Genomic DNA, 12,297 nt, shown 5'->3' on the forward strand with positions numbered 1-12,297 from the left:
ATTTAACTAAGGTATTATGGAAGTAGCTTCTTCACAATCCTTAACTGAGTCATCATATTTGGTTTTAATTTTAACTTCTTTGGAGAAGTTCTGGAATATCCAATCGAATAGTTACGTGCATCTGTGTGAATGCGCAGGATGTGATATTTCACACAATACTCTTTCAAATGATTGAATCAGTTGAGTTCCATAGTCCTTAACCTGGCCATATTAGGTTACAGCACCGATGGCCTCTGTGAATCCTATAATTGGGAACACTACCACTTAATTACAAGGTGATTTTTAATTGAGGCTTTCTTTTAGCCAATCGGATGTAACAGTACCTTCTTGGGTTTTTGGTTCAGGGAATTGTTAAACACAAAAAATTCAATTAAATCCCTGTGCTCTTCTAGCTTCTCTGTGTCTTCTTTGGCCAAATATGCCAACAGGAAATTTGCTCCTATTCCAATATTGAAGCTCACGTACAGTGGTTTATATGTTCTCCTTGATAAATTATATTGGAATATCCTCCATAATTCTGGGCTTACTGAACTTTTCCAGGGTTTGGGGGTCATTTCTTTTTTCTTTTTTTCTGTTTTCACCTGAAGTCTAGAAGAGATTTGGAGGCAGGAATGGTGCTTCTCCTATTTGGTTGCTCAAGGAAAAATTAATTTAAATTTCATGAAATAGGCCCACCACAAGTGTGATCTAAAAACTGTTTGGATACCTAGCCGACGTTTCCCAAGAAGCTGAGAGAAAAACTTTAACCTAGAAGGGAAAATTCTGACTACATAACTTTACTTCAAAGTTGAGAGAAACTTTGAGTACTGGGTGAAAGTTAGCATTTGGCTTTTGAGAGACACTTTTTCTCCTGTCTTGCCTGTGCCTACCAAGTCCCACCATTACAGAAAGCTTTATGTAGTTCTCTTTGTATCCAGAAATGTTATCATTAGGAGGTTACAGTTTTTTGTTAGAAGGTGTCTTCAGATGCCAAATCATGTGGTTTGGGATCATTTTTGCCAACTCAAATACTTTCTTTTGATGGCAGGTGACTAAATTTGTACTGTACATATTATTTCCATTCTCATCCATAGAGATGTTTAAATTGGGCCTTCTCTAAACAGTCTTGTACTACAGGTTGTTCTCTTTGAAAAATAGACTACTGAAAGCTTGACTGAGCAGAAATAACTTGTGTGATACCTGCATGTTTTTCTTTGATTGTTTTGGGTATTTGGGCTTCTTGAGATTCCGAATGAACTTTAGGATGGGTTTTTTAATTTCTGCAAAAAATGCCATTGGGATAATAACTGCATTTAGCTGGTAGAAAGCTTTGGGTAGTATTGATCTTAACAGTAATAAATCTTCCAATTCACGAAAATGGGATATTTCCACTTATTTATATCTTCTTTATTTTCTTGGATGTCGCTCTGTGGATCCTGATGAAAGGCTATTTCACAGTCAATAATATAAGCGGCTAGTGCATGGCTAGAATACAACACATTTCAGCCAGAGTGACAACTACTTGCAGTAGGTCAGCTCCAGGAAGATTTGAAGAGAAGCGTTGTGGCTTTTCCAGCCACTACGTTTGCAAATCTCCCTCTGCAGTTTATTGGCTTGTGGAATAGTTTCCTGAACCCAGCTGAGCTGCCTAGACCCTTGGCCCAGCCTTGCCAACCTCAGACATGGATATACCATGTGAAAGCTAGAGAGCAGGTGCAAAAACGTGTTTTCTGAACATGTACTATGGAATCAAGGATAATGTAGCTCCTGCAGAGTTGCCTGTAAATGGCAGAAATAGAGACACAGATGTAAAGAATAAACATATGGACACCAAGAGGGGGAAGGGGGGGCAGTGGGATGAATTGGGAGATTGGGATTGACATATATACACTACTATGGATAAAATAGATAATTAATGAGAACCTGCTGTATAGCACAGGGAACTCCACTTCGGTGTACAGTAGAAACTAGCACAACATTGGGAAACAACTATACCCGCCCCCCAAAAAATAAGAATTAGCTCAAGTGAAAATATACTTTTTCCTTAATGATTAGGTGAGTGAGTGACCCACTGCAAACTCTCTGCAAGTGACAGGCAGTGCCAATAGGAACAATAGGTACCTTGGGCAAGAGCTACTTTGTAGCTAACTCCACACTCATGAGTTTCTTAAAGATATTCTTACACTGCTTTAGCCCAGATCCATACAAAGGCAATATCCTTTATCTGTGTCCATTTTAAGCACACACTTATTTGTTTTCAGGGTGTTTGATGTGTCAGAGAGGCTATAGGCTTTGCATGCACACCAACAGCATTGTCCAGTGTTAATGTACACTAGAAATCTGGTCGGTATCCACAGAGGAAATAAGTTTTGCAATAGTGACAGAACTGTCAGAAACTCAAGTGTACAGAAATTTGACCAATTCAGTGGTCTGATTTTAGCTGTAGAGTCCAGGTAAATTCCAAGAGTACTGTCTTCAGTGAGGCCCACTTGACTCAGTTCTTTGGCCCTCCTCTAAAAGTGTATGCAAGAGGCTGGCTTAGTGTGACTGCCATCCTTAGCTGTTTGGAAGTCAACACTTTAATAACCCACTGATTTCATGCACCTAGTATGGCTGTTAATGTCAATCTGACTCTTGTCCCTTGATAGGTGCTCTGTTCTTTTCCTCTGGAAGATTTCAGAATCTTTCCTGTCATTTAAAATTTCAGATTTGTTTTTCCTCCAAAGCCCAGTTTTTAACACTTGGGTCCTTTCTTAAGTCATTCTCTTATTTTTCAAGTTAAGAGAAACTTTCCCCATTATCCCTTTAAATATTTCCTCCTAATTATTTAAATTTTTCTCTTTCTGGAAAATGCTATTATTAACAGTTCTACTTCTATTCTCCTTACCTCTTAATTTTATTTTGGTATTTTCTATTTTTAAAAATCCTTTCTTGTTCCTTCCTGGGAGAGTTTGTCGATCGGATATTCCAAACTGCAAATCCACAAAGCAGTAAGTATCCATTCTCCTATTTATTCCAACACTTGTGACTTTATTTCCTGCCACTTGATTCTTTTTAAAGATTGTTACTGTTCTATTCTGCTAATAACTTCTCTTGGTTTTTCAGGACTGCCAAGCAGTTTCAAAGTGAATTTATAGACATGATTTCAACATTTGTTAAAGCAAACTTAGAGTCAGGATCGAGTATGGCTGTATTTTAATGTATTTAATGTGATGTGGGCTAGGATCTGCGAAGGAAAGAACGCCTACAGACGTCAAGAAATCAAACTGTTCTTGGTCCTAATAGACGCAGAACGTACAAAGGGCTAGGTAAACACGTAAAAACTAGGGGCTGCAAGATTACAGAGTGTGGCAATAATAACTTAGGGTACTAAGGAAGATTTTTTGGAAGAGTCTATACTCGGACAAGGATCGTATATGGGGTCTTCTGCATTCCATGGCTGTCTAGCAATGGCATATCCAACCATGAAATGTAGAGAAGCCACCGTGTTCGCACCAGTCTGTGCAAATACACGCATTTTGCCGCCTCCTGCGGTAAGTAATGTACTAGGAGGAACCTTGTTTGCTGTCAGTAACTTGAGCATTTTCATCCTTGCTCCTTCTCTTCACTGGGATTAGAAATTACTTCAAAAACCGCCGGCCTGGGCTCCCCTGGTGGTGCAGTGGTTGAGAGTCCGCCTGCCGATGCACGGGACATGGGTTCATGCCCCGGTCCGGGAGGATCCCATATGCCGCGGAGCGGCTGGGCCCGTGAGCCATGGCCGTTGAGCCTGCGCGTCCAGAGCCTGTGCTCCGCAACGGGAGAGGCCACAACAGTGAGAGGCCCGCGTACCGCAAAAACAGAAACAAAAACTAAAACCGCCGGCCTAAGGAAAAGACGCAAACAAAACCAGGCACCCGCTTCATCTGAGAACTGGAACTCGCGCGGCTTTTCCTTCCTTAACTAGGGAGCGAAAGTTACCCCCACGCCCTACCGGCCCATCCGCGGCACGCTGGGCGCGCGCGCCCGCCGCGGCCCGAGGCCGCCGAGCGCTCCGCCGGCTTTTTCCTTCCGGCGCTTTCCCCGTGCGCCCCCTGCTGGCGCGCGTCTTGCTCCCGCGCTCCGCCCTCAGCGCAACGGACGTCGCTGTTGCGCCAGGGCGGCTCCAAGTCAGCGGAGCCATGTTCCTCCTGCTGGTCCTGTTCACTGGCCTAGGCGGGCTGCACGGGGGCCGCAGTGAGTCTAGAGACCGTTCCCCTCGTTTTGTTCTGTCCGGGGGCTGCCCTCGTTGGTCCAGGATCCAGGCTCAGTACTCCCTCCCTCCCCTCGCCCCTCGCCTTCACCCCCCACAGCCTCCCGACCCTTGGCCTCGAGGTCTGCAGCTAAGGAGGCAGAGAGGCAGACTCCGGGGGAAATCTTTTCATTTCCGTGGGGTGGTTTCCTTGAAGGTGTGGCCTTTTTCTACCTACAGCAGTCTGACTGTGTGTGTGTGTGTGTGTGTGTGTGTGTGTGTGTGTGTGTGTGTGTGTGTGTGTGTGTGTGTGTGTGTGTGTGTGTGTGTGTGTGTGTGTGTGTGTGTGTGTGTGTGTGTGTGTAGCGAATAAAAAGTTAAGATTTGACAAGGCTTAAGAAATTTATCGGTAAGAATGACCGAAGGACAGCAGAAAGGAAAAGTAGATGCATAGATTATAAGAAAAACTTGGTAATGAAGAGAAACAAATGAATTGGGTTTACAAATGAATAATGCAAGATTACAAGTATCACAGTAACTGCTTATTTTTTGTTTTAGATCCTCATAAAACCTTTCTGCAGACCACAGTTCCTGAAAAGATTTCAACATCCGAGGCAATAGAACATCCAGAAACTAATGTAATTGGGAAAAAATATTTTTATTTCTTAAATTGTGTTAAGTTGCTTTTAATATCAAGACCCTAGTAGCTGCAGGTGGGCTCCAGCTCTTGGAGGCACAGCTGACCACTCAGGCCAGGTTCACAGGGAGGAGCATTTTGATGTGTATTTGTGTGTGTGACCCTGTGTGTGTGTGTTTCTGTTGAGGATGAAGGATTCTAAGGAGGATCCACCGGGGCCAGCACTAGGGAAAGGCAAGCAAAGTGCTTGACTCAGGTGCAGAATTTAAGGGAGTAGCAAAGAACTGGGATTAGGATGAGGCTGAATGAGGTTAGACCAGGTCAGATCCTGTCTTCCTTGAAGGTATTGATATTTTTTTCCATCACGGAAGTTTCGCATTAATTTTGATTGTTTAAAGTATTGCATTGAAATAGTACTTATCTTGATTACTGAGTTTTCTGGGCCCCGCCCCAAGTCCTAGGCCTGCGGATTTGCCCGCAGCTACTTACCTCAACTTTCAGTTAGTCAGGGAAGAGCTGAAAGTGATCAGTGAGTGAAAGTGAGAAAGATGAGCTGATTTTTCAAGTTAAGAGACAGTCTGGGTCAGCTTTTCAGCCATAGCTTGGAGGGGAACAATTTTCTCCGTGTTGTGTTTAGAGGCTCTAGATACCAATTAAATAAGCTTCCCACTCATTTTGCCTAGTTGTTACACTTTTTTTTTTTTTCCCAATTGCATGTGGAGATAAACTAATTTGGGAATGTCAAAAGTTCTTCATTTTGGCCAGTGTAATTTTAAATCATCTTGGGTAAAATGGACCCATTTAGATAGATATTTACAGGATAAGGGTCCACAGGTGTTAAACATAGGGCCAGCTGGTGTTACTTCTTTGATAGTGGCAGTGGATTTTAACTTGGCACTTGAAAATTTGCTTGCAATTTTGGAATCAAAAGGTATTTCTGGTAGTTGTGCATTCAGCTAGACGTTTGGGCAGAAAGACTGCTGATACACAGAGTGGAAAACCAGTACAGTGCCTGCTACAAGTCTTACATCTTCTTCCTCTGAATTTTTCTTAATCCCCCAAATTTGTTATATGACCTTCTTTGGTACTGTAGGAGGAAACCATTTATTTTTTTTGCCTAGCTGTTAGTATGTGCTGGTTTATATTTGACTTTCCACCATTTTTGATGTTTAGTGAACAATTGCAAACTGCACAAAGAGCTTCAAAAGGACTTTTTCCTCAGTTGAGGAGTTTCTACTGTTAGCAAATTCATTACAAAATTTGCACTTGCCTTTTGACATTTTGGGGTTTAAATATACACATATAAAAATATAGGTAGTAGTTCCAAAACATTTCAAAAAGAATTGAAAATATTGAATTTGAAAATCTTGCAGCTGTGTCAGTGAAACTCACACGTTCAAACTCATAACTAATCATAAATGAGCTGAACTGTTGAAAAGATTGTGAACCTGTGAACAAACTATAAACTGAACTTGATACGTTGTTTTAAAAAATGGGGAACTTCCAATTTGCCTGTAAGGGCCAGTTGTAAACACAGTCTTTCTGAAGAAAGCCAGAGTTAATGTTATGTAAGGTTTTGGGAAGCCTGGTGTCAGGGAGCCATGGGCTTTCTGAAGTGAGAGTGTTTAGGTGCTGTCAGGCTTTCAGCTGTGTTAGTGCAGTTAGTACAGGAAGAGTACTTGCTGGCCTTCTCACTTTCAGAATCCTCATCAGTGCAGTGTCAGAGGAGAGAGGCACTTACTCCTATCTAGAAGCTGTGGCTGTCACTGATTGGCTGACTTTCAGAAACTTTGGGCTGTCATTGATTTGCTAACTTGCAGAAGCTAGTTATTTGAGTATGGCTCTTCTAGCCACATGCCATTGGTAGTTTGATAGGGATTGCACTGAATCTGTAGATTGCCTTGGGTAGTATGGTCATTTTAACAATATTAATTCCTGGAATCCATGAACACAGTGTATCTTTCCATCTGTTTGTGTCATCTTCAATTTCTCTCATCAGTGTCTTATGGTTTTCTGAGTACAGGTCTTTTACCTCCTTGGTTAGATTTATTCCTAGGTATTTTATTCTTTTTGATGCAATTGTAAATTGGATTGTTTTCTTAATTTTTATTTCTGATAGTTTATTGTCAGTGTATAGAATGCAACAGATTTCTGTGTATCAGTTTTGTATCCTGCAACTTTACTGAATTCATTTATTAGTTCTAATAGTTTTTTGGTGGCCTCTTGACGATATTCTATATATAGTATCATGTTGTATGAAACAGTGACTGTTGTAGTTCTAGCATTTCAATTTGATTTTCTTTTATTTATTTTTTGTCTGATTACTCTGGCTAGGCTTTCCAGTACTATGTTGAATAAAAGTGATGAGAGTGAGGATCCTTGTTTTTTTCCTAGTCTTAGAGGAAAAGCTTTCAGTTTTTCACCATTGAGTATGTTAGCTGTGGGCTTGTCTGATATGGACTTTATTATGTTGAGTATCACAAATGATGTTGAGTTTTGTCAAAAGCTTTTTCTGCATCTATTGAGATGATCATATGATTTTTACTCTTGAATTTGTTGATGTGGTGTATCACAATATTTGATTTGTAGATATTGAAATATCCTTGTGTCTTTGACATAAATCCAATTTGATCATGGTGTATGGTCCTTTGAATATATTGTTTAATTTGGTTTGCTAATATTTTATTGAGGATTTTTGCCTCTATGTTCATCAGTGATGTTATCCTATAATTTTTTTGTGTGTGTGATGTCTTTGTCTGGTTTTGGTATCAGGCTGATGTTGGCTTCATAGAATAAGTTAGGGAGTGTTCCTTCCTCTTTAATTTTTGGGAATAGTTTGAGAAGGACAAGTGTTAACTCTTCTTTTAATGTTTGGTAGGATTCATCTGTGAAGCTCTCTGGTCCTGGACTTTTGTTTGTTGGGAGTTTATTTAAATTACTGATTCAGTTCATTACAATTCTGTTCATATTTTGTATTTCTTCTTGATTTAGTCTTGGTAGATTGTACATTTATAAGAATTTATCCATTTCTTCTGGATTGTCCATTTTATTGGTGCATAATTGTTCACAGTACTCTCATGATTTTTTGTAGCTCTGGTGTGTTTGTTATAACTTCCTTTTTATTTCTGATTTTATATGGGCCCTCATTTTTCTTGATGAGTGTGGCTAAAGTTTTATTGATTTTATTTATCTTTTCAAAGCACCAGCTCTTAGTTTCATTTTTTTTTTTAAAGTCTCTATGTCATCTATTTCTGCTCTGATCTTTTCATTATCTTTCCTCATACTAACTTTGAGTTTTGTTTGTTCTTCTTTTTGTAGTTCCTTTAGGTGTAAGGTTAGGTTGCTTATTTGAGATTTTGTTTCCTGAGATAGGCTTGTATCACTAGAAACTTCCCTCTTAGAACTGCTTTTGCTGCATTCCATAGAATTTGGATCACTTTGTTTCCATTTTCATTTGTCTCCAGGTATTTTTTGATTTCCTATTTGATTTCCGCAGTGACACATCAGTTGTTTAGTAGCATATTGTTCAGACTCTACGTGTTTGTGTTTTTTGCAGTTTTTTTCTAGTTTTGATTTCTAGTCTCATACCTCTGTGGTTGGGAAAAGAAATGCTTGATGTGATTTCAATTTTCTCAAATTCACTGAGACTTGTTTTTAGCATAATATGTGATCTATTCTGGAGAATGTTTCAAGTGCATTTGAAAAGAGCGTGTATTCTTTTGCTTTTGGATATAATGTTCTGTAAGTATCTCTGAAGTGCATTTTGTAATGTGTCATTTAAGGCCAGTGTTTCCTTATTAATTTTGTGTCTGTATTATTTGTCCGCTGATGTAAGTGGAGTGTTAAAAACCTTACTGTTATTGTGTTACTCTCAATTCTTCCTTTTGTGTTTGTTAGTATTTGCTTTATGCATTTAGGTGCTCCTGTGCTGAGTGCATATACATTTACAATTGTTATATCTTCTTGTTGGCTTGACCCTTTTATCATCTGTGCCATTGGACTGTTTTTCCTATTTTGACCCATATTCCACTGCCTTAATTACCGTAGCTTTATTAGAAGTCTTAATATAAGTTAGTATACGTACTCCTACTTTTCTTTCAAAACTTTAAAGGTGTCATTCCATTGCCTTCTGGTGTCCATTGTTTCAGTCGTAGAGTTACACATTATTTATTTATTTTTTAAATTTTATTTAATTTATTTTTTATACAGCAGGTTCTTATTAGTTATCCATTTTATATATATTGGTATATATATGTCAATCCCAGTCTCCCAGTTCATCCCACCACCACCCGCCCCCCGCCACTTTCCCCCCTTGGTGTCCATACGTATGTTCTCTACATCTGTCTCTATTTCTGCCTTGCAAACTGGTTCATCTGTACCATTTTTCTAGATTCCACATATATGCGTTAATATACAAAATTTGTTTTTCTCTCTCTGACTTAACTTCACTCTATATGACAGTCTCTAGATCCAGCCACACATAATTTATTAAGAATTATTTTGAAAGTAATGGGTCATTTTTCTCTTACTGATTTTTGAGTATGTTCTCTTTGTCTTTTGTTTTAAATGTTTGAGCATGACATGCCTAGGTTTACTTTCTTTGTGTTCATCCTGATTTGGAATAATAGAATATTTTGAGCCTGTGGGTTGATACCTTTCATAAGCTTTGAAAATATCAGCCATGAATTTTTAAAATGTCATTTCTTTCCTAGTCTTATCTTTATCATATTTTTTTGGACTATAATTACATGAGTGTTAGACATTTTTCATTGGTCACATTTCTCTTGTTTTCTTTTTCATATTTTTCTCTCTGTGTTGCAATCTGGATATTTTCTACTGACCTATATTCCTGTCACCAATCTTATCCCCTGCTATGTCTAATATTCTCTTATACCCTTTTATTGAATTTTTAATAATAGATACTGATTTTTTCTTCTGTAAAATCAGAAATGTCTTTCTGATTTTAATTCCTTTATTAAAGATTCTATACTTCTACTGAAATTCTCCATCTTCTCATTTTAATCACGGTTATTTTATAGATATTACTGTGGCTTTGTTATTATTCTCTATTTTTTATTTGTATTTTTAAAAATTTGATCTTGTTCTTTAGCATTTGTTGTAATTTTTTAATGGAAAAAATGGTGTATTCATTTACTAGAGCTTCCATAACAAAGAAACATGAACAATGTGGCTTAAACAACAGAAACTTACTGTCTCATAGTTTTGGAGGCTAGAAGTCCAAGATCAAGGTGTTCACAGGGTTGGTTCTTTTAGGGACTTTGAGGGGTGGTTCTGCTCCAGGCCTCTATTGTTAGCTTATAGATAGATGTCTTCGTATGAATCTTCATGTGGGATTCTCCTGTTGTGTATGTCTGTGTCCAGATTTACTTTTTTTTTACAAGGATACTGCTCACATTGGATTAGGGCCCACACTAATGACCTCTCCTGAACTTGATTACCTCTGTTAAGGCCCTGTCTCTGAATAAGGTCACATTCTGAGGGACTGAGGTTAGGAATTCACATGTAAATTTGGATGGAGGGGGACACAATTCCAAACAGTTGGATGCTGTGTATGAAAAGTTGTAGAAGCTCTGGATGATGTCTTTTTTGAGTTTTTCTCTCCTGTCAGTTTTGTACATTTCTTGTTAATTGCATCCTAGTTTTGTTGTTGTTTTGCTTTGTAAGACATGTGGATTTAAAACTTTATTGGTGCTATCATATTCTCCTTTATTTTTTCATCATATTTATTTAATAAGAAGGCATTTTTAGAGGGTGCAATTTTCAGGTCCCCTCAAGAGTCCACTTAGACTTTGTAGAGTGCCATTCAAATGATTCTTCTCAGAACATTTATCTGCTGCAATGAATCTTGCTCTTTTCTAATAAAAAGTTAAAGAACTGAAAACTTCTAAATGGCTACTTCTCTTGCTAAAATAAGTTTTTTAAATTAACCAAATAAATAATTTAATGAATCTTATATTTTCTGTTATCTTCTAGAGGGTTCTCTAGACATGTCTCTGCCCTTCCTCTATCCTCTCCTACCTTCTATTCCAGAGGAATTTCATTGTTTGCATTCGATAAACAAAGTGCAATGGTACTTATTGTGTTATCTTGCTAGAGATGTAGTAGGTTTCTTGTAGTTCTATCTTTTAGGAGTGTCTCTTCCAATGAGCGGGAAAATTTACTTCCCAGGAGGTCTGGGAGTAAGCAAGCAAAGGTTTCTCTCAAGTGAGGTGGGCATCTTGGCATTTGCCTTGGGCATGGTGAATTGGTGGTGTGTGTCTAAGCCAAAAGGTAATTATCAGCAAGCTTGTCCCTCAGATATGTGAGTAACGGTGAATAGGAGGCAATTCAATTCAGAATCCTGAAGATTCCAACATCCACATGGGAAGGGAAGCACATATGATAGTTATATATTGTTCCTAATTTTGTCAGTTTTAAGAGCATAACTTGAAGAAAACATTTTTTGCATATATTATTTACACGTGTTATTGAAATTTTTTTGGATGCTCATATACAGGTTGCTTATATCATTACAATGGAAGGAAAACCATATTTTATCCATCTCAAAAAGCAGTAAGTATTTTATCTTTTCAAATTTTAATTTTTTGGTTTCTTGATTTTTAAAAATAATTACAAATAGGATTATTTCAATTCAAATGTATATTTGATACATATGTACATTTGATACCTATTGTATATCAGTTATTGGGTAAAGTCATAGGCATACAAAAGGCAATAAAACATGGGCACAGGTAAATAATTTATAATATAGAAAGATATATTCAAACACATCAATAGAGAAATGGAGAACTGTTTTATAATGCATTATTAAGATAAATGTGTAGATAGTATTCTTTGGAAATCAGAGAAGGCTTTTTGGAAAGAGATGACTTGAGCGAAGACAGTTAGCTCTGTGAAGAAGTGAGGTAGTGTTGGGGAACATTCTGTTTCAAGGAAATCATGTGCAGGTGTGAGACAGACTGGATTTTCGTGGTGTGCAAAAAGTAGTGTGAATGACTGAAGGACATGTTTATTGAGGATAGAAGTAAAACATTTTGGAAAAGTAGGCAGGAGCCGGACTGTAGAAGATCTAGAATGCCATGATAAGGGTATTAGAAGCCAAAATGTTTTTAAGCATGTACTTATATAGGTCCGTTGAGTCTTTATAGGCTGTTTCTGAGGGGGTAAAAGTGGAGGTAAGGTGTCTAATTGTATGATTATATAATAGTTTGGGTGAGTGATGATAGTGGCTTGAACAATGATCATAGCGCTGGAAAGAAAAATTCAGTAAACCTTGAGGATAGATTTGGTAGAATGATTGGGAAACAGTGAGGAATCTTGGATAATTTAGTTGTTGCTTAAGAAAATTGGTAGGTTATAGTGTAATAAAATGAGGGATATTAATGAAGGAGATATTTATGTGAGGAAGGGGTGAGTTTGGTTTGCATTGCTTATAAGATATTCAAGTGGG

At 38.1% G+C, this 12,297-nt stretch overlaps 1 protein-coding gene across 6 annotated transcripts in view; it reads left to right on the forward strand.

The window, feature by feature from the left end:
• The first annotated feature begins 4,074 nt into the window (after nt 1-4,074).
• The window catches only part of LOC101339706 (disintegrin and metalloproteinase domain-containing protein 5-like), a 230,572-nt gene continuing 222,349 nt past the window's right edge, over nt 4,075-12,297 (forward strand). For all 6 annotated transcript variants that reach the window (XM_073798647.1, XM_073798649.1, XM_033848743.2 and 3 more), the window contains exons 1-3: nt 4,075-4,194; nt 4,748-4,827; nt 11,344-11,399. In XM_073798647.1, the coding sequence (XP_073654748.1) occupies nt 4,140-4,194; nt 4,748-4,827; nt 11,344-11,399 (191 nt within the window). In that variant the 5' untranslated portion in view covers nt 4,075-4,139. The remainder of the gene's footprint in view (nt 4,195-4,747; nt 4,828-11,343; nt 11,400-12,297) is intronic.

The sequence above is a fragment of the Tursiops truncatus genome, chromosome 21 (genome assembly GCF_011762595.2).
Source record: "Tursiops truncatus isolate mTurTru1 chromosome 21, mTurTru1.mat.Y, whole genome shotgun sequence".
Taxonomy (NCBI): Eukaryota; Metazoa; Chordata; class Mammalia; order Artiodactyla; family Delphinidae; genus Tursiops; species Tursiops truncatus.